The sequence below is a fragment of the Oncorhynchus tshawytscha genome, linkage group LG03, assembly GCF_018296145.1.
Source record: "Oncorhynchus tshawytscha isolate Ot180627B linkage group LG03, Otsh_v2.0, whole genome shotgun sequence".
Taxonomy (NCBI): domain Eukaryota; kingdom Metazoa; phylum Chordata; class Actinopteri; order Salmoniformes; family Salmonidae; genus Oncorhynchus; species Oncorhynchus tshawytscha.
Window position 1 is genome coordinate 36,199,019 of NC_056431.1, and position 22,711 is coordinate 36,221,729.

At 40.7% G+C, this 22,711-nt stretch overlaps 1 protein-coding gene across 1 annotated transcript in view; it reads left to right on the forward strand.

Moving 5' to 3' along the window:
- The first annotated feature begins 301 nt into the window (after positions 1-301).
- The window catches only part of LOC112234839 (tomoregulin-2), a 179,071-nt gene continuing 156,661 nt past the window's right edge, over positions 302-22,711 (forward strand). Inside the window, exon 1 of the mRNA XM_024403150.2 lies at positions 302-1,005. Coding sequence (XP_024258918.1) covers positions 831-1,005 — 175 coding nt within the window. The 5' untranslated portion in view covers positions 302-830. The remainder of the gene's footprint in view (positions 1,006-22,711) is intronic.

Genomic DNA, 22,711 nt, shown 5'->3' on the forward strand with positions numbered 1-22,711 from the left:
ATGTCCTTACGTTTATATGTTTCTGCAATTCCAATCAGTTTTCCAGACTGATTCAACGTCTTCACATATATTTTGGGGGTTAAAATGACTTAAAACAAGGTTGATCCAACCAGTTATTGCCCAGTAGGTTGTGTGGGTCGGAAAGAAACCACAAGCCTTTCTCTATCTCTCTCTCTCTCTCTCTATCTCGCTCTCTCTCTCCTCCAATCAGCGTTGTATAATTACCGAGACCCACTCCCCCTCTTTCGCATGTAACACCACGTGATCATACCCAGACTTCTAACCTGCTGCTGGTGCGCGCAACGCGGATTCCAGATATAGAGAGATGAGGCGAGCGCAACTGACGGACTCACTGAGCGTCTGAACACAACTAGCCGACCACTCATTTAAGCCCGTGGCATTTATGGATATTACTAGGACGTCGCCGTTTCGAAACCGTGGGATATAAACATTCTTTGTTTCTATTTCTTCCTTCCACCCACCCCTTTTTTTAATTTGTTATTTTCTATCCTCATGGGTGAACATCGTTCCTCTTCCTGCCCGTCTTCTTACGCTGATTTACCTGGCTAACTCCCCCCCCCAACACTATCCTACACCCTCCATCGCCCCACTCCCCCAACCCCCTTCATATTGTAGCTGCACCACCTTGGATCGGGCGGAACCCGTTGATTCATCACTTCATGGGGCTCGCTTTCTTGCACGGAAAATGTCCCTTTCTTTGTCACTGAGCGCCCCTCTGAAACAGCCAACGTCTGGACCGGAGTTGTTGGTGCGTGTCTACCACTTCTGCCCAGCTCGCTTGTGTAGTCGGGGAACGCCGCTGAACTGAGATGGGTCTGTCGGTGGCGGCGGAGCCCCGACGCCCGAACCAGTGGAGCCGGACAGTGGGAGATTGGGTCTGGATCACCGTTGTTTCGTTTCTCGCCACTTTACCTGTAGAGCAACTTTGCGCTTTCCCGTCTTCCCTGAGCGACTGTCAGACGCCTACCGGCTGGAACTGCTCTGGTGAGAACACCGATAAATCGGAGGCATTTATTTAGGCTACATTATTATTATATATTTTCTGTCTGTTCCAGGTGTGCACCTTAGTGCGCAGCGCGACTGTAACGGTAGCAATGGTAATACGCTTGTCCGCATGCATATGGGAATTTGGGCTGGAAAGCTAATAAATGATCGAGGACACTATCTGCAAATAGCATCGTTTGTGTTTTAGAGAAAACATTCTTCCAAATTGCCGAGAAGTGAGGTGGTCATCAGCCCTTGAGATCTCGGGAATTTCATTTCCCCCTATATTACAATAGTCTATGGTTTTCTCATCGAAAACCTACACATACATTCATTAATAAACAAATTATGCTAATCAACATTTTCTAAAATGGTACAATGATGCAAATGTACATGAAATGAAATATTTATATGTTTTGCTTAATTCATTAATTAGCCTAAATTGGCTATTATTATGAACATGTTATTATTATTATTATTATAGGTCTATTGTTATTATTAGTCGTTGTCAATGTTTCATTTCTATTATTTCTCAGCATCGGTTCATTACTTGAGGAATTCAAGTGCCACATTCTAGTTGATATTTAAGACTCCCGAGTCTACAGTGGTCTGAAATCCTGCTAGACATTTATATAAATGTCTACAAGTTTTATTGATTCATGTTATGCTAATAACTCATTAATCTTGTGAGCAATTGGAAGGAAATGTGACACCAACGATATTATTTTACCGATAACACACACACACAACTATGCATTTTTCCACCATAGGCTGCTACAAACCATTCATATTGCCTATTTTACTAGAATATAATATATTATTGTTAGATATTCTCAGTGTATATACATACACTGAGTGTATAAAACATTATGAAAAACTGTTCTTTCCATGACATAGACTGACCAGGTGAGTCCAGGTGAAAGCTATGAATCCTTATTGATGTCACTTGTTAAATCCACTTCAATCAGTGTAGGTGGAGGGGGAAGACAGTTTTAAGAAAGATTTTTAAGCCTTGAGACAATTGAGACATGGATTATATATGTCAAATTAAACTTTATTTGCCACATGCGCCGAATACAAGTGTAGACTTTCCCGTGAAATGCTTACTTACAAGCCGTTAACCAACAGTGCAGTTCAAGAAGAAGAAAATATTTACCAAGTAGGCTAAAATAAAAAGTAACACAATAAGAATTATAATACTGAGGCTATGTACGGGGGGCACCGGTACCGAGTCAGGGGTACAGGCTAGTTGAGGTAATCTGTATATGTAGGTGGGGGCGAAGTGACTATGCAAAGGTAACAAACAAACAGCGAGTAGCAGCAGTGTACAAGGGGGGGGGGGTAGAAGCTGTTGAGGATTCCTTTGATCCTAGACTTGGCCCTCCGGTACCGCTTGCCATGTGGTAGCAGAGAAAACAGTCTATAACTTGGGTGACTGAAGTCTCTGACAATTTTTTGGGCTTTCCTCTGACACTGCCTAATAAATGGCAGGAATTTGGCCCCATTTGGCCGTTCGCACTACCCTCTGTAGCGCCTTATGGTCAGATGCTGAGTAGGTGCCAGGCGCACAGGTTTGTGTCAAGAACTGCAATGCTGCTGAGATTTTCACACTCAACAGTTTCCCATGTGTATCAAGAATGGTCCACCACCCAATAGACGTCCGTGAAAATAAATATTAGGAAGGTGTTATTAATGTTTTGTACACTCAGTGTATTATATATACAGTACCAGTCAAAAGTTTTAGAACACCTACTCATTAAAGGGTTTTTCTTTATTTTTTACTATTTTCTACACTGTAGAATAATAGTGAAGACCTCAAAACTATAAAATAACACATATGGAATCATGTAGTAACCAAAAAGTGTTTAAACAAGTCAAAATATATTTTATATTTGACATTCTTCAAAGTAGCCACCCTTTGCCTTGATGACAGCTTTGCACACTCTTGGCATTCTCTCAAACATCAACTGGAATGCTTTTCCAACGGTCTTGAAGGAGTCCCCACACATGCTGAGCACTTGTTGGCTGCTTTTGCTTCACTCTGCGGTCCAACTCATCCAAAGCCATTTCAATTGGGTTGAGGTTGGGTGATTGTGGAGGCCAGGTCATCTGATGCAGCACTCCATCGCTCTACTTCATGGTCAAATAGCTCTTACACAGCCTGAAGGTGTGTTGGGCCATTGTCCTGTTAAAAAAAAATGATAGTCCCACTAAACTCAAACCAGATGGGTTGGTGTATCGCTGCAGAATGCTGTGGTATCCCTGCAGGTTAAGTATGCCTTGAATTTTAAATAAATCACTGACAGTTGGAACGAAAAATTTCAAATTTGATCTCATCAGGCAAAAGGATAGATTTCCACCGGTCTAATGTCCATTGCTCAAGTTTCTTGGCCCAAGCAAGTCTCTTCTTCTTATTGGTGTCCTTTAGTAGTGGTTTCTTTGCAACAATTCGACCATGATGGCCTGATTCACTTAGTCTCCTCTGAACAGTTGATATTGATGTGTCTGTTACTTGAACTCTATAAGGCATTTCTTTGGGCTGGTAACTTAACTTATCCTCTGCAGCAGAGGTAACTCTGGGTCTTCCTTTCCTTTGGCGGTCCTTATGAGAGCCAGTTTCATCATAGCGCTTGATGGATTTTGCGACTGCACTTTAAGAAACTGTCAAAGTTCTTGAAATGTTCCGTATTGACTGACTTTCATGTCTTAAAGTAATGATAGACTGTCATTTCTCTTTGCTTATTTGAGCTGTTTCTGCCATAATATGGAGTTGGTCTTTTACCAAATAGGGCTATCTTCTGTATACCACCCCTACCTACCACACCTACCTTGTCACAACACAACTGATTGTCTCAAACGCATTAAGGAAATACATTCCACAATTTCACTTTTAACAAGGCACGCTTGTTAATTGAAATGAATTCCAGGTGACTACCACATGAATCTGGTTGGGAGAATGCCAAAAGTGTTCAAAGCTGTCATCAAGGCAAATGTTTGCTACTTGGAAGAATCTAAAATATATTTAGATTTCTTGAACACTTTTTTGTTTTCTACATGTTTCCATGTGTTATTTAATAGTTTTGATGTCCTCACTATCATTCTACAATGTAGAAAATAGTAAAAATTAAGAAAAATCTTGGAATAAGTAGGCGTGTCCAAACTTTTGACTGGTTCTGTATCGACACTACCGTTCAAAAGTTTGGGGTCACTTAGACGTTTCCTTGTTTTTGAAAGTAAAGCACATTTTTTGTCCATTAAAATAACATTAATTTGATCAGAAATACAGTGTAGACATTGTTAATGTTGTAAATGACTACTGTAGCTGGAAAATGCAGATTTTTTTTATGGAATATCTACATAGGTGTGCAGAGGCCCATTATCAGCAACCATCACTCCTGTGTTCCAATGTCATGTTGTGTTAGCTAATCCAAGTTGATCATTTTAAATTGCTAATTGATCATTAGAAAACCCTTTTGCAATTATGTTAACACAGCTGAAAACTGTTGTTCTGATGAAAGAAGCAATAAAACTGGCCTTCTTTGGACTAGTTGAGTATCTGGAGCATCAGTATGCGAGAAATTGTGAGAAATTGCCAAGAAACTGAAGATCTCGTACAACGTTGTGTACTACTCCCTTCACAGAACATCGCAATCTAGCTCTAACCAGAATAGAAAGAGGAGTGGGAGGCCCCGGTGCACAACTGAGTAAGAGGACAAGTACTTTAGAGTGTCTAGTTTGAGAAACAGACACCTCACAAGTCCTCAACTGGCAGCTTCATTAAATAGTACCCACAGAACACCAGTCTAAACTTCAACAGTGAAGAGGCGACTCTGGGATGCTGGCCTTCTAGGCAGAGTTGCAAAGAAAAAGCCATATCTCAGACTGGCAAAAAAAGAAAATATTAATATGGGCAAAGTAACACAGACATTGGACAGAGGAACTCAGCCTAGAAGGCCAGCATCCCGGAGTCGCCTCTTCACTGTTGATGTTGAGATGGGTGTTTTGCGGGTAGTATTTAATGAAGCTGCCAGTTGAGGACATGTCAGGTATCTATCGCAAGTTTACATACACCTTAGCGAAACACATTTAATCTCAGTTTTTCGCAATTCCTGACATTTAATCCTCAAAACAATTCCCTGTTTTAGGTCAGTTAGGATCACCACTTTATTTTAAGAATGTGAAATGTCAAAATAATAGAGAGAATGATTTATTTCATCTTTTATTTCTTTCATCACATTCCCAGTGGGTCAGAAGTAAACAAACACTGTATTAGTATACGGTAGCATTGCCTTTAAATTGTTTAACTTGGGTCAAATGTTTCGGGTACTCTTCCACAAGCTTCTCACAATAAGTTGGGTGAATTTTGGCCCATTCCTCCTAACAGAGCTGGTGTAACTGAGTCAGGTTTGTAGGCCTCCTTGCGCCATTTTGCCACAACTTTGGAAGTATGCTTGGGGTAATTGTCCATTTGGAAGACCCATTTGTAAACAAGCTTTTACTTCCTGATTGATGTCTTGAGATGTTTCTTCAATATATCCTGATAATGTTTCCTACCTCATGATGCCATTTATTTTGTGAAGTGCACCAGTCCCTTCTGCAGCAAAGCACCCCAACAACATAATGCTGCCACCCCAGTGCTTCACTGTTGGGATGGTTTTCTTTTTTCCTCCAAACATAACCATGGTCATTATGGCCAAACAGTTCTATTTTTGTTTCATCAGACCAGAGGACATTTCTCCAAATCGTCAATCTTTGTCCACATGTGCAGTTGCAAATCGTCGTCTGGCTTTTTTTTATGGCAGTTTAGAGGCAGTGGCTTCTTCCTTGCTGAGCAGCCTTTCAGGTTATGTCGATATAGGACTTGTTTTACTGTGGATATCGATTATATTGTACCTGTTTCCTCCAGCATCTTCACAAGGTCCTTTGCTGTTGTTCTGGGATTGATTTGCACTTTTCGCACCAAAGTGCGTTCATCTCTAGGAGATAGAACGTGTCTCCTTCCTGAGCTGTGTTACGGCTGCGTGGTCCCATGGTGTATATACTTGCTTACTATTGTTTGTACAGATGAACGTGGTACATTCCTGCGTTTGGAAATTGCTCCTGAGGATGAACCAGACTTGTGGAATTCTACACATATTTATCTGAGGTCTTGCCTGATTTCTTTTGATTTTCCCATGGTGTCAAGCAAAGACTCACAGAGTTTGAAGGTAGGAGTTGAAATACATCCACTGGTACACATCAAATTATGTCAATTAGCTTATCAGAAGCTTCTAAAGCCATGACATAATTTCTGGAATTTTCCAAGCTGTTTAAAGGCACAGTCAACTTAGTGTATATAAACTTCTGACCCACTGGAATTGTGAAACAGGGAATTATAAGTGAAATTAATCTGTCTTTCAACAATTGTTGGAAAAATTACTTGTGTCATGTACAAAGTAGATGTCCTAACCGACTTGCTAAAACTATAGTTTGTTAATTAACAAGAAATGTGTGGAGTGGTTGAAAAACTAGTTTTAATGACTCCAACCTAAGAGTATGTAAACTTCCGACTTCAACTGTATGTATAGCATTTTCTTTTTATCTCCCACGTGCTGTTCCGTTACCTAGAGTTCTTGAGAATATGAACATTACCGCTTTTTTATAGCCCAGAGTAAACTTGTTTTTCCCTTTTCGGTGCCAAACTGATAAAACCATGGGCGGGAGGCTGTAAAGCATGCCTGCGTGCCTTCCTGCCTTTGTAAATCATCTGTCTGCCGACGTAGATTTGTTCTGTCGCATTTCCATGTTTGAAACCTAAAATAAGTAAGTGCAAGCATTAGCCTATATCCACGTATTTTGCACTGTGCAATTATCACTGTTATTTAGCCTGTAGCCTACATAAAATGCTAAATGATTGTGATGAGAATGAAATATTTTCTTTAATCCATACACTAGGACCTATATTCCCTTGAACTAATTTCCTTCATAAGCAGTAATATGAATGTAGGCCTACTTGAGATAAACACTCTCCAAATCCCCATTCCTTTTACCCATCAGGTTGCCTATTACCACACATCAAATTTTAATGGATAAGCAAATAGGCACAGGAATTGTGTTTTTAGCAAGAATGTTCTAAATTACACATTTGAGTGTAAATGCATGCAGAGCATCAACTGAAAACTGAGAGATCTGAATGCTTAAAGCCAACATTCAATATGTTGCCAGAGTTACAGGTTGGGATGGTAATCTTGGGAACATATGACTAAAGATGCTATCCTGCATTTTATGTCCCATTTCCTCAGCCAGTGAAGAATGATGGGACGCATCCCTGGTTTCTAAACTATTACTGGGCTGCTGTAGGTAATTTGGTCAACGCTCTGTCGTTTATCAACCCTGGTTTGCATCCCTCGGTTCTCTGTAATGGATTTGAGACTTATTTTAGTCTGGATAGGGTTGCTATTTTTACAACTGTTTTGTTTTGCTGGCTGTAAACTTTGTAACTGTGATGTGATTTATCATTGGTGTCTCTCTCTCGGCTTAGCCAAATTGTCGAATTCAGTGATTGTGTTGTTGATGATGAAGATTCAGTGGCTCCACACTCAAACCCACATGATCCTCTTAGGGGGCTGTGTCTGAGCTTTCACCCCTCCCAACCCTACCCCTCCCACACCCATACAATTAGTAAATGAAAATGTAACAAGTGACAAGTACATTATGAACATGAACGGTAATCCTCAATGACGCAAAACACTGAACCCCTAAATAGTAGCTTGACTTAATGGAAGATGTTTTTCTCGTCATGGTCTATTTAAACTGATGATTTAATGAATACATGTTTTCAACACCAAGTCTGTGGCTGATTGGCATTACAATTAAAATAATTTTTATTGCAAAGCTAGAAATGCATTGTATTTTTCATTATAGCCTTCTACAATGAACAAAGGATTGTGTGTCCCTGGTGTGATTAATTCATTGATTGTGCTTGGATAATGTACATGATCAGAGAATGAGAGAGAGAATAATTTGGCGAAGATGATGACATCGTATTATTTTGATATTCTGGAAGGCCTGCATGGTGCTTGGATAGGCAGAAGAGATGGAAAGATTAAAGATCTTTTGTTTTGTTCATAGTTAGATCCCAAATTATATTGCATCTGAACTGTTACCCTATAGACGTAAGACACTGTGGAATTAAAAGTGATAAACAAAACTAACTCTGAGAATATGGAGTCATTGGTTTAACAAGTGGTAAAGTTTACAGATATTTACACAAGCTGGTGAGACTCTGTTGATACAGTCAGAGTTTATATTGCATTTTATTAGCAAACACTATTGTAAAAAACATTGAATGTGAGAATCAGTTGCCCAAGCTCAGAGGATAGAGGTGGAAATCATTCTCCTCACAAGTGGCCTACATTTACGTGAATTACAGTGACTTCAGAAAGTATTCATACCCTTTGACTTATTCCACCTTTTGTTGTGTTACCGCCTGAATTCAAAATTTAATAAAATATTTTTTTTCTCACCCATCTACACACAATACCTCTTCATGACAAAGTGAAAACATATTGAAAATTAAATACAGAAACATGTCATTTATATTAGTATTCACACACCTAAATCAACACATTAGAATCACCTTTGGCAGCGATAACAGCTGTCTTTCTGTGTAAATCTCTAAGAGCTTTGCACACCTGGATTGTGCAATATTTGCCCATTGTTATTTTATAAATTATTCAAGCTCTGTCAAATTGGTTGTTGGTCATTGCGAGACAATTATTTTCAAGTCTTGCTGTAGATATTCAAGCAGATTTAAGTCAAAACTAAGTCTCTATAAGCCTGGCACATCTAGCCACTGGGATTTTTGCCCATTCTTCAAGGCAAAACTGCTCCAGTTCCTTCAAGTTGGATGGTTTCCCCTGGTGTACAGGAATATTAAAGACCACCAGCTTTCATGTGTTCTGAGCAAGGAACTTAAACATTAGCTTTATTTCATTGCACATATTGCACTTTTACTTCTCCAATACTTTGTTTTTGCATTATTTAAACCAAATTGAACATGTTTCATTATTTATTTGAGGCTAAATTGATTTTATTGATGTATTATATTAAGTTGAAATACAAGTGTTCGTTCAGTATTGTTGTACTTGTCATTATTACAAAAAATAGAAATAGGCCGATTTGATCGGTATCCTTTTTTTTGGGTCCTCCAATAATCGGTATCGGCGTCGAAAAATCATAATCGGGCGACCTCTAGCTGTAACGTACCAAAATGTGGAAAAGGTTTAGGGCTGTGAATTCTTTCGGGAAAGCACTGTACGGTATGTGACGAGTCAGCCCCAATAACATCTAATCGAAACAAGGTAATACATTGCTAGGCCTTATCCCGAATGCCTGCCTCCCACAACCTTTCAAACAGGGCTTTTTAGATGTATTACCAACCATGGATTTAACTACTGGCCGTGACCTGATTTCCCCTTTTGTTTACACAAGAGATTAGAAAGAGTGCTCTTGAACACATGATGTCCTAACCGACTTGCCAAAACTATATTTTGTTAACAAGAAATGTGTGGAGTGGTTGAAAAAGTAGTTTTAATGACTCCAACCTAAGAGTATGTAAACTTCCGACTTCAACTGTATGTATAGCATTTTCTTTTTATCTCCCACGTGCTGTTCCGTTACCTAGAGTTCTTGAGAATATGAACCTTACCGCTTTTTTATAGCCCGGAGTAAACTTGTTTTCCCTTTTTGGTGCCAAACCGATAAAACCATGGGCGGTAGGCTGTAAAGCATGCCTGCGTGCCTTCCTGCCTTTGTAAATCATCTGTCTGTGCCGACGTAGATTTGTTCTTTCGCATTTCCATGTTTGAAACCGAAAATAGCCTCAACCCTTCGCCACATTTGAGAGCAATAAGTAAGTGCAAGCATTAGCCTATATCCACATATTTTGCACTGTGCAATTATCACTGTTATTTAGCCTGTAATGCTAAATGATTGTGATGAGAATGAATTATTTTCTTTAATCCATACACTAGGACCTATATTCCCTTGAACTAATTTTCTTCATAAGCAGTAATATGAATGTAGGCCTACTTGAGATAAACAGTCTCCAAATCCCCATTCCTTTTACCCATCAGGTTGCCTATTACCACACATCAAATTTTAATGGATAAGCAAATAGGCACAGGAATAGTGTTTTTAGCAAGAATGTTCTAAATTACACATTTGAGTGTAAATGCATGCAGAGCATCAACTGAAAACTGTGAACTGAGAGATCTGAATGCTTAAAGCCAACATTCAATATGTTGCCAGAGTTACAGGTTGGGATGGTAATCTTGGGAGCATATGACTAAAGATGCTATCCTGCATTTTATGTCCCATTTCCTCAGCCAGTGAAGAATGATGGGCTGAATCCCAAATGGCATCCAATTCCCTATGTAGTGCACTACTTTTGTACACTATATAGGGAATAGGGTGCCATTTGGGACGCATTCCTGGTTTCTAAACTATTACTGGGCCGCTGTAGGTAATTTGGTCAACGCTCTGTCGTTTATCAACCCCGGTTTGAATTCCTCGGTTCTCTGTAATGGACTTGAGACTTATTTTAGTCTGGATAGGGTTGCCTTTTTTACATCCTGAAAGTCTATCTTATTAATGGCTTCCTAGAACTACTTTCACTAGTATTCAACTGTTTTGTTTTGTAGGCTGTAGACTTTGTAACTGTGATGTGATTTATCAATGGAGTCTCTCTCTCGGCTTAGCCAAATTGTCGAATTCAGTGATTGTGTTGGTGAAGATGAATGCGTTGTTGATGATGAAGATTAGGTGTCTCCGCACTCAAACCCACATGATCCTCTTAGGGGGCTGTGTCTGAGCTTTCACCCCTCCCAACCCTACCCCTCCCACACCCATACAATTAGTAAATGAAAATGTAACAAGTGACAAGTACATTATGAACATGAACGGTATTCCTCAATGACGCAAAACACCGTACCCTAAATAGCAGCTTGACTTAATGGAAGATGTTTTCCTCGTCATGGTCTATTTAAACTGATGATTTAATGAATACATGTTTTCAACACCAAGTCTGTGGCTGATTGGCATTACAATTAAAATATTTTTTATTGCAAAGCTAGAAATGCATTGTATTTTTCATTATAGCCTTCTACAATGAACAAAGGATTGTGTGTCCCTGGTGTGATTAATTCATTGATTGTGCTTGGATAATGTACATGATCAGAGAATGAGTGAGAAAATAATTTGGCGAAGATGATGACATCGTATTATTTTGATATTCTGGAAGGCCTGCATGGTGCTTGGATAGGCAGAAGAGATGGAAAGATTAAAGATATTTTGTTTTGTTCATAGTTAGATCCCAAATTATATTGCATCTGAACTGTTACCCTATAGACGTAAGACACTGTGGAATTAAAAGTGATAAACAAAACTAACTCTGTGAATATGGAGTCATTGGTTTAACAAGTGGTAAAGTTTACAGATATTTACACAAGCTGGTGAGACTCTGTTGATACAGTCAGAGTTTATATTGCATTTTATTAGCAAACACTATTGTAAAAAACATTGAATGTGAGAATCAGTTGCCCAAGCTCAGAGGATAGAGGTGGAAATCATTCTCCTCACAAGTGGCCTACATTTACGTGAATTACAGTGACTTCAGAAAGTATTCATACCCCTTGACTTATTCCACCTTTTGTTGTGTTACCGCCTGAATTCAAAATGTAATAAAATATTTTTTTCTCACCCATCTACACACAATACCTCTTCATGACAAAGTGAAAACATATTGAAAATGAAATACAGAAATATGTCATTTATATTAGTATTCACACACCTAAATCAACACGTTAGAATCACCTTTGGCAGCGATAACAGCTGTCTTTCTGTGTAAATCTCTAAGAGCTTTGCACACCTGGATTGTGCAATATTTGCCCATTGTTATTTTATAAATTATTCAAGCTCTGTCAAATTGGTTGTTGGTCATTGCGAGACAATTATTTTCAAGTCTTGCTATAGATATTCAAGCAGATTTAAGTCAAAACTAAGTCTCTATTATCCTGGCACATCTAGCCACTGGGATTTTTGCCCATTCTTCAAGGCAAAACTGCTCCAGTTCCTTCAAGTTGGATGGGTTCTGCTGGTGTACAGGAATATTAAAGATATACCACAGATTATCAATTGGATTGAGGTCTGGGCTTTGACTAGGCCATTCCAAGACATTTAAATGTTCCTCTTAAACTACTCGAGGGTTGCTTTAAGAGTCTGCTTAGGGTCATTGTCCTGCTGGAAGGTGAACCTGCTTTCCAGTCTCAAATCTCTGGAAGACTGAAACAGGATTCCCTCAATAATTTCCCTGTATTTAGAGCCATTGATCATTCCTTAAATTCTTAAATCATTCCTTAAATTCCAGTTTCCCAGTCCCTGCCGAAGAAAAACATCCCACAGCATGATGTTGCCACCACCATGCTTCTCTGTGGGGATGATGTTCTCTTGGTGATGCGAGGTGTTGGGTTTGCGCCAGACAAAGCGTTTTCCTGGATGTCCAAAAAGCTACATTTGAGTCTAATCTAACCAGAGTACCTTCTTCCATATGTTTAGGGAGTCTCCCACATGCCTTTTGGCAAACACCAAATGTGTTTGCTTATTATTTTCTTTAAGCAATGCCTTTTTTCTGCCCGCTCTTCCGTAAAGCCCAGCTCTGTGGAGTGTACGGCTTAAAGTGGTCCTATGGACAGATACTCCAATCTCCGCTGTGGAGCTTTGGTTATCTTTGGTCTTTTGGTTGCCTCTGATTAATGTCCTCCTTGCCTGGTCTGTGAATTTTGGTGGGCGGCCCACTCTTGGCAGGTTTGTTTTGGTGCCATATTCTTTCCATTTTTTACAACGGATTTAATGGTGCTCTGTGCGATGTTCTAAGTTTCGGATATTTTTCTATAACCCAACCCTGATCTGTACTTCTCCACAATTTTGTCTCTGACCTGTTTGGAGAGCTCATTGGTCTTCATGGTGCCGCTTGCTTGGTGGTGCTCCTTGCGTAGTGGTGTTGCAAACTCTGGGGCCTTTCAGAACAGGTGTATCAGAGTCCATGCAAATTATTATGCAACCTTTTAAGCAGATTTTGACTTCTTAACTTATTTAGGCTTGCCATAAGAAAGGGGTTGTTTTCATTGTTTAATTAATTTGTAACATTAAAAAAACTATTCTACTTTGACATTATGTACTATTGTGTGTAGGGCTGTCACCGCCATCGAAAGAAGTGGACCAAGGTGCAGCGTGGTCAACGTACATTTTCTTTTTTATTGTAAATGTCGCCAACAAAACAAGAAACGAAGAAATGAAGAAACTCCTGTGAAGCTTACAGGGCTATAGTGCCACTAACAACAGTCACGTACCCACACTGAAGGAGGGAAAAAGGGCTACCTAAGTATGATTCCCAATCAGAGACAACAATAGACAGCTGTCCCTGATTGAGAACCATACCTGGCCCAAAAGAAAAGAATCATAGAAAACAAAACATAGAATGCCCACCCAAATCACACCCTGACCAAACCAAAATAGAGACATAAAAAGGCTCTCCCAGGTCAGGGCGTGACAAGACAGTGATACACAAATATCAATTTAATACATTTTAAATGTAGGTTGTAACTAGAGGTTGGCCGATTAATCGGAATGGCCGATTAATTAAGGCCGATTTCAAATTTCCGAAACAATCGGTAAACGGTATTTTTGGACACCGATCATGGCCGATTACATTGCACTCCACGAGGAGACTGCGTGGCAGGCTGAATACCTGTTATGCGAGTGCAGCAAGGAGCCAAGGTAGGGTGCTACTTAGCATTTACCGTATCTTATAAAAAACAATCAATCTTAACATAATAACTAGTTAACTACACATGGTTAATGATAGTACTAGTTTTTCTAGCTCGTCCTGTGTTACATATAATCGATGCGGTGCCTGTTAATTTATCATTGAATCATAGCCTACTTTGCCAAATGGTTATTTAACAAGCGCCTTCGCGAAAAAGCACTGTCGTTGCACCCATATGTACCTAACCATCAACGCCTTTCTTTAAATCAATACACATGTATATATTTTTAAACCTGCATATTTAGTTAATATTGCCTGCTAACATGAATTTCTTTTAACTTGGGAAATTGTGTCACTTCTCTTGTATTCTGTGCAACAGAGTCAGGCTATATGCAGCAGTTTGGGCCACCTGGCTCGTTGCGAACTGTGTGAAGACCAACTTCGCCAAATGGCTTTTTTTGGTCCTCCAATAATCGGTATAGGCATTGAAAAATCATAATCGGTCGACCACTAGCTGTAACGTACCAAAATGTGGAAAAAGTCTAGGGCTGTGAATTCTTTCGGGAAGGCACTGTATGGTATGTGATGAGTCAGCCCCAACAACATCTAATCGAAAGAGGGTAATACATTGCTAGGCCTTATGCCGACTGCCTGCCTCCCGCAACCTTTTTAGATGTATTACCAACCATGGATTTAACTACTGGCCGTGACCTGATTTCCCCTTTTGTTTACACAAGAGATTAGAAAGAGTGCTCTTGAACACATAAATCCCCTGATCTTTGCAATGCTTATTCCCACTAACAAGCAATAGATATAGACCTTTTACATGTTTACCAACACATGGCTTGAAAACAAGGAAAGTGCTATAGAACGATCTGGCTCAATCTGACAGATGCATTGGACTGTGTAGAAATTGCCTTGGGTTGCATAAGTGCTTCGCTTGCCATCTTAATCGTTTGCATATAAACATCACCTCCTTTTGCATATTTGATGTTTGCCAGCTTGTTTTGGTTAATTATTAATTCACTGTAATATCCTCCTGTAACAGTGGGTGGGGCATGGGAAGTACAAATAGTCTTGGCCTCTGGCATATTTTGCAGTTGAGGGCATATTTGGCCTGGAGCAATGAGGCTTATGAGTAGGTACATCTTAGCTTACAAGTCCTGTGCATGAAGTGATCTACCACATCCTCAAACCTGGTCTGATATAATTTCATATTATTCTGTACGTAAATCCGAGATAATCCATTTAGTATAATATGTTCTGTTTAGTATGGTTACATAAAACAGATTAAGGCAATCAGAAAGGAGGGTGGTTAGTTGGGGTGGATGGGTAGGCATATAACGCGAACGTCTATTAAAAGGGTTGTAGGTTGTTTTTTTACCTTTATTTTACTACATATTAGTCTTCTTACTCTGCTGGCATCTTGACCCAGTTTATGCCCACATTTGCAATGCAAATCAAAACAAATTGCTATGAGAATTAACAGTGGTTATAGTGGGTGCAACCGGTCAGCACCTTAGGAGTAAATGTCAGTTGGCCTTTCATAGCTGAGCATTCAAAGGTCAAGACAGCAACTGTGTGTGCCCGTGAGAGAGAGAGAGTAACACGTGTTAATGAGTTCCAAGAGGCAATCTGTATTCCAATGATTAGTTTAATAGCCTGGCTACTGTAGGTGTGAAAATCCCCCCTACTTGCAATGTATTCAATGCTTAATTACTCTAAAGTTTCACACAGTATCTGTTCATCAACATCTTTCCGCTTTCGTTAATAAAATAACGACAAAAAAATACTTTCAAAATGCGTATGTTTATTTCATCCACTGTACAGTACATCTCAGCTACTCTTTAGTTGCACTTCCCCCCAGCTCCACTACCATGGGTAAAACCTTGCTGAGATGATCAATGCATTTGTTGCATTGTTGTATCATCAGTTTCTTGCTTTTAGGCTTGGCAGAGTTACGGATACATTTTTCACAATAAACTATGCTAATGAAGGCAACAAATTGTTGCTTACTGGAACACCGAAGTCATCCAATTGTTATCCTAGGATTTGAAGCAATAGCCTACCCGCGTGTGGTCAACTATTTCAGCACCGTTGTGCACTGCTCTGAGACAATCATGGGGACTAGTCTTGATAAATCATTGAGATTTTTATTTTCACTGAATCTCCGTTTGGATATTGGTTAGTTTACAATTAGGGTGAGGAAATGTTATGATTATTTTGCTCTTAGTAGCCTATTCCTGACCGGTCACATGGTACAGTGCCATATTTTCCTGAGGGTTTCGTTTTCTGTTTTTTCTAGGAATAGAAAAAACATAATATTAATCAAATGAATTTAGCTATATTTCTTCAAATCAATCCCATATGCTCTAACAAAAAAAGGTTTTAAATGATCTAGTACAGCCAATATTAACAACTGTCAAATGCTTCTCAAGAGGGTCACACTAGCACTAACTAGCATTCATGGCAACAATAGCTGACACTTAAATAATGTGCCATAGAATTCTGCACCAGCCCGCAAGGTGTGCTGCATTATGTCACAACTTTTAAAGGAAGAACCACTCTAGCCACCTAGCTAGAATACATAACATATCATACATTTTTTGAAATTCGTAACATATTGTACATTTAGAAAATTTGTAATATGTTGTACATTTTTCAAATTCTGAATATATGATACAAATTGTAATTATTAACGAAATGGGTGATGGACATCACCAAATTAATACATAACATACCGTACTAAATGCAGCATCTCAGATTTACATACAAAATCATACGAAATGCTCTGGGTTGCCCCCTTCTACCAACCTGCTCACCAATTCCTGTAATGACTATTGCTCCATTTCCAATCAATGGCAATATGTTCAAAGACACACAAACTGAGCTTCCCATGGAATCGTTATGTGTCAGGAAAATAAACCAAACGACATCCGTAAAATAATGGGCTCTGGAAACATTGTGCAGCAACAATACACCAACACATTTGTGGATATGCCATTTCAAAGTCCTACTTGTATCCCTTTCATACAGATAAAAATCCAACTATTTTAGTTTGTAAGCTTTTTTTATGCCAGATTTTGTGTGTGTCTGAAAGGGGTAGGGGGTAAAGAACATAAAGACCTAGTCATGATTCCTGCATTTTGACAGACCCTGTAACCCTGTTCTGTTTTTTTCATTAATTCATTAACACTTCCATTGTTTAACACCTCCCTTGAAATGTAAAGAGCCCACCACACACCTCCCAATTTGCCAGTTACCAACTGTATAAAAAGGGGTATACCTGCAAATAAATCAAATCAAATCAAATCAAATTTTATTTGTCACATACACATGGTTAGCAGATGTTAATGCGAGTGTAGCGAAATGCTTGTGCTTCTAGTTCCGACAATGCAGTAATAACCAACAAGTAATCTAACTAACAATTCCAAAACTACTGTCTTATACACAGTGTAAGGGGATAAAGAATATGTACATAAGGATTTATGAATGAGTGATGGTACAGAGCAGCATAGGCAAGATACAGTAGCTGATATCGAGTACAGTATATACATATGAGATGAGTATGTAAACAAAGTGGCATAGTTAAAGTGGCTAGTGATACAAGTATTACATAAGGATGCAGTCGATGATATAGATTACAGTATATATGTATGCATATGAGATGAATAATGTAGGGTAAGTAACATTATATAAGGTAGCATTGTTTATATATTTACATCATTTCCCATCAATTCCCATTATTAAAGTGGCTGGAGTTGAGTCAGTGTCATTGTCAGTGTGTTGGCAGCAGCCACTCAATGTTAGTGGTGGCTGTTTAACAGTCTGATGGCCTTGAGATAGAAGCTGTTTTTCAGTCTCTCGGTCCCAGCTTTGATGCACCTGTACTGACCTCGCCTTCTGGATGATAGCGGGGTGAACAGGCAGTGGCTCGGGTGGTTGATGTCCTTGATGATCTTTATGGCCTTCCTGTAACATCGGGTGGTGTAGGTGTCCTGGAGGGCAGGTAGTTTGCCCCGGTGATGCGTTGTGCAGACCTCACTACCCTCTGGAGAGCCTTACAGTTGAGGGCGGAGCAGTTGCCGTACCAGGCGGTGATACAGCCCGCCAGGATGCTCTCGATTGTGCATCTGTAGAAGTTTGTGAGTGCTTTTGGTGACAAGCCAAATTTCTTCAGCCTCCTGAGGTTGAAGAGGCGCTGCTGCGCCTTCTTCACGATGCTGTCTGTGTGAGTGGACCAATTCAGTTTGTCTGTGATGTGTATGCCGAGGAACTTAAAACTTGCTACCCTCTCCACTACTGTTCCATCGATGTGGATAGGGGGGTGTTCCCTCTGCTGTTTCCTGAAGTCCACAATCATCTCCTTAGTTTTGTTGATGTTGAGTGTGAGGTTATTTTCCTGACACCACACTCCGAGGGCCCTCACCTCCTCCCTGTAGGCCGTCTCGTCGTTGTTGGTAATCAAGCCTACCACTGTTGTGTCGTCCGATGATTGAGTTGGAGGCGTGCGTGGCCACGCAGTCGTGGGTGAACAGGGAGTACAGGAGAGGGCTCAGAACGCACCCTTGTGGGGCCCCAGTGTTGAGGATCAGCGGGGAGGAGATGTTGTTGCCTACCCTCACCACCTGGGGGCGGCCAGTCAGGAAGTCCAGTACCCAGTTGCACAGGGCGGGGTCGAGACCCAGGGACTCGAGCTTGATGACGAGCTTGGAGGGTACTATGGTGTTGAATGCCGAGCTGTAGTCGATGAACAGCATTCTCACATAGGTATTCCTCTTGTCCAGATGGGTTAGGGCAGTGTGCAGTGCGGTTGAGATTGCATCGTCTGTGTACCTATTTGGGCGGTAAGCAAATTGGAGTGGGTGTAGAGTGTCAGGTAGGGTGGAGGTGATATGGTCCTTGACTAGTCTCTCAAAGCACTTCATGATGACGGATGTGAGTGCTACGGGGCGGTAGTCATTTAGCTCAGTTACCTTAGCTTTCTTGGGAACAGGAACAATGGTGGCCCTCTTGAAGCATGTGGGAACAGCAGACTGGTATAGGGATTGATTGAATATGTCCGTAAACACACCGGCCAGCTGGTCTGCGCATGCTCTGAGGGCGCGGCTGGGGATGCCGTCTGGGCCTGCAGCCTTGCGAGGGTTAACACGTTTAAATGTCTTACTCACCTCGGCTGCAGTGAAGGAGAGACCGCATGTTTTCATTGCAGGCCGTGTCAGTGGCACTGTATTGTCCTCAAAGCGGGCAAAAAAGTTATTTAGTCTGCCTGGGAGCAAGACATCCTGGTCCGTGACTGGGCTGGATTTCTTCCTGTAGTCTGTGATTGACTGTAGACCCTGCCACATGCCTCTTGTGTCTGAGCCGTTGAATTGAGATTCTACTTTGTCTCTGTACTGACGCTTAGCTTGTTTGATAGCCTTGCGGAGGGAATAGCTGCACTGTTTAAATTCAGTCATATTACCAGACACCTTGCCCTGATTAAAAGCAGTGGTTCGCACTTTCAGTTTCACACGAATGCTGCCATCAATCCACGGTTTCTGGTTAGGGAATGTTTTAATCGTTGCTATGGGAACGACATCTTCAACGCACGTTCTAATGAACTCGCACACCGAATCAGCGTATTCGTCAATATTGTTGTCTGACGCAATACGAAACATCTCCCAGTCCACGTGATGGAAGCAGTCTTGGAGTGTGGAGTCAGCTTGGTCGGACCAGCGTTGGACAGACCTCAGCGTGGGAGCCTCTTGTTTTAGTTTCTGTCTGTAGGCAGGGATCAACAAAATGGAGTCGTGGTCAGCTTTTTCGAAAGGGGGCGGGGCAGGGCCTTATATGCGTCGCGGAAGTTAGAGTAACAATGATCCAAGGTCTTTCCACCCCTGGTTGCGCAATCGATATGCTGATAAAATTTAGGGAGTCTTGTTTTCAGATTAGCCTTGTTAATATCCCCAGCTACAATGAATGCAGCCTCCGGATAAATCGTTTCCAGTTTGCAGAGAGTTAAATAAAGTTCGTTCAGAGCCATCGATGTGTCTGCTTGGGGGGGGATATTTTCGGCTGTGATTATAATCGAAGAGAATTATCTTGGTAGATAATGCGGTCTACATTTGATTGTGAGGAATTCTAAATCAGGTGAACAGAAGGATTTGAGTTCCTGTATGTTTCTTTCATCACACCATGTCACGTTAGTCATAAGGCATACGCCCCCGCCCCTCTTCTTACCAGAAAGATGTTTGTTTCTGTCGGCGCGATGCGTGGAGAAACCCGCTGGCGGCACCGCCTCGGATAGCGTCTCTCCAGTGAGCCATGTTTCCGTGAAGCAAAGAACGTTACAGTCTCTGATGTCCCTCTGGAATGCTACCCTTGCTCGGATTTCATCAACCTTGTTGTCAAGAGACTGGACATTGGCAAGAAGAATGCTAGGGAGTGGTGCACGGTGTGCCCGTCTCCGGAGTCTGACCAGAAGACCGCCTCGTTTCCCTCTTTTTCGGAGTCGCTTTTTTGGGTCGCTGCATGGAATCCACTCCGTTGTCCTGTTTGTAAGGCAGAACACAGGATCCGCGTTGCGAAAAACATATTCTTGGTCGTACTGATGGTGAGTTGACGCTGATCTTATATTCAGTAGTTCTTCTCGGCTGTATGTAATGAAACCTAAGATGACCTGGGGTACTAATGTAAGAAATAACACGTAAAAAAACAAAAAACTGCATAGTTTCCTAGGAACACGAAGCGAGGCGGCCATCTCTGTCGGCGCCGGAAGTTCATGTACAGCGTTAAGTGGTAAATAAGGGGCTGTTTGAAAGGGATCATATAAACATTGCCTTATATTTTTTACAGGTAACCATCTTTTTTCTGAAATTAGATTGTTTCTGGAGTGTTTATGGCAGTTAGAAAATGTTATTTACTAGCAGCTCACAGATTCCTACACTGTTCCTGAAGGCCAGTAGTGTAACACAGGGTCAAAAATGCTGATCAACAACGAGAACTGTTACTGCTATCTGAAATTCCAGGCTGGACCAACTCATAAATGTTTTCAGCTTTAAGCATGAGAATCAAAACACAGCGAGTTGTGAGATTCAGTGGTGTAGTGGAGGGTATACACAGCTTACACACTTTTTTGGGGGGAATTGCATATACTCAACTCTTAATCCCCACGATACATATCAAAGTAGGCTAGTATGGTGAAGGATATGCCATATTAATTAATAAGGCTGATGACACAGATCAGAATGTTTAGCTTAAAATGTTGATACACTGTTATTTCTTCACATTTTAAGCACAGCAATGTTCACACAGTGGTATGCCTATGCACAAATGTTCCAAATTGCAATTTGTGGGAAAACACAGTTCTAAAATGCACAAGCACATAGGAACAGTTTCTTGGAAAGAGATGGAAATATCTGTAAGAAATGTAGAAATTGGGAAGATCTAAAGATGCAACAGGTATCATGGGTTGCTAATATGACTATGATAATGCCTTCGGCTGTTATTCGAAAATGACAGAAAGTTGATTTGAAAACCTATAGAACAGGAGAGTAAATATGAGGAATTCTTCATGTTTCTATGATAAGATTTTTGCTATGAGCTACTTTGAAGCAAGGTAAGACATGCCTCTTAATATTAAGTAAAACGTCCAGGTTTCAAACAATTAAGGAATAGGAAAATATATAGCGATGTTAAGGATAGGCCTAACCATCTTCTGTTAGCCTGGTTGGAAAGGCTTTCCCCAAAAAACTTATCAGTTAAACATTAACTACACAAAACAAAAATATAAATGCAACTTGTAAAGTGTTGGTCCCATGTTTCATGAGCTGAAAAAAAAAGATCCTTGAAATTTGACAAAATTCTTATTTAGGGCACATCTTGTTTACATCCCTGTTAGTGAGCATTTATTCTTTACCAAGATAATCCATCCACCTGACATATTAAGAATACGAGTAAACAGCATGATCATTACACAGGTGAACCTTGTGCTGGGAACAATGAAAGGCCACTCTAAAATGTGCAGTTTTGTCACACAACACAATGCCACAGAAGTCTCATGTTTTGAGGGAGCGTGCAATTGGCATGCTGACTGCAGGAATGTCCACCAGAGGTTTAAATGGTAATTTCTCTACCATAATGTCAAATGTCATTTTAGAGAATTTGGCAGTAAGTCCAAACAGCCTCACAACTCCAGACCACGTGTAAACATGCCTGACTGCAGTTTGGCGGCATAACCGACTTCAGTGGGTAAATGCTCACCTTTGATGGCTACTGGCATGCTGGTGAAGTGTGCTCTTCACGGATGAATCCCGGTTTCAGCATGGCAGACAGCGTTGTATGGCATCATGTGGGCGAGAGGTTTTCTGATGTCAATGGTGGCGCTGGGGTTATGGTATGGGCAGGCATAAGCTACAGAAAACAAACACAATTGCATTTTATCAATGACAATTTGAATGTGCAGAGATACCACGACGAGATCCTGAGGCCCATTGTCGTGCCATTCATCCGCCGCTATCACCTAATGTTTTAGCTTAATTATACACAGCCCCATGTCTCAAGGTTCTGCTGGAAATGTCCCAGTTCTTCCATGCCTTGCAAACTCACCAGACATGTCACCCATTGAGCATGTTTCGGATTCTCTGGATCGACTTGTAAATCAGTGCGTTCCAGTTCCAGCCAATATCCAGCAACTTCGCACAGCCATTGAAGAGGAGACGGACAACATTCTACAGGCAACAGCCTGATCAACTCTATGCGAAGGAGATGTGTCACACTGCATGAGGCAAATGGTGGTCACACCAGATTATGACTGTTTTTTAAGGTATCTGTGACCAACAGATGCATATATTTATTCCCAGTCTTGTGAAATCCATAGATTAGGGTCTAATGAATTGATTTCAATTGACTGATATGAAC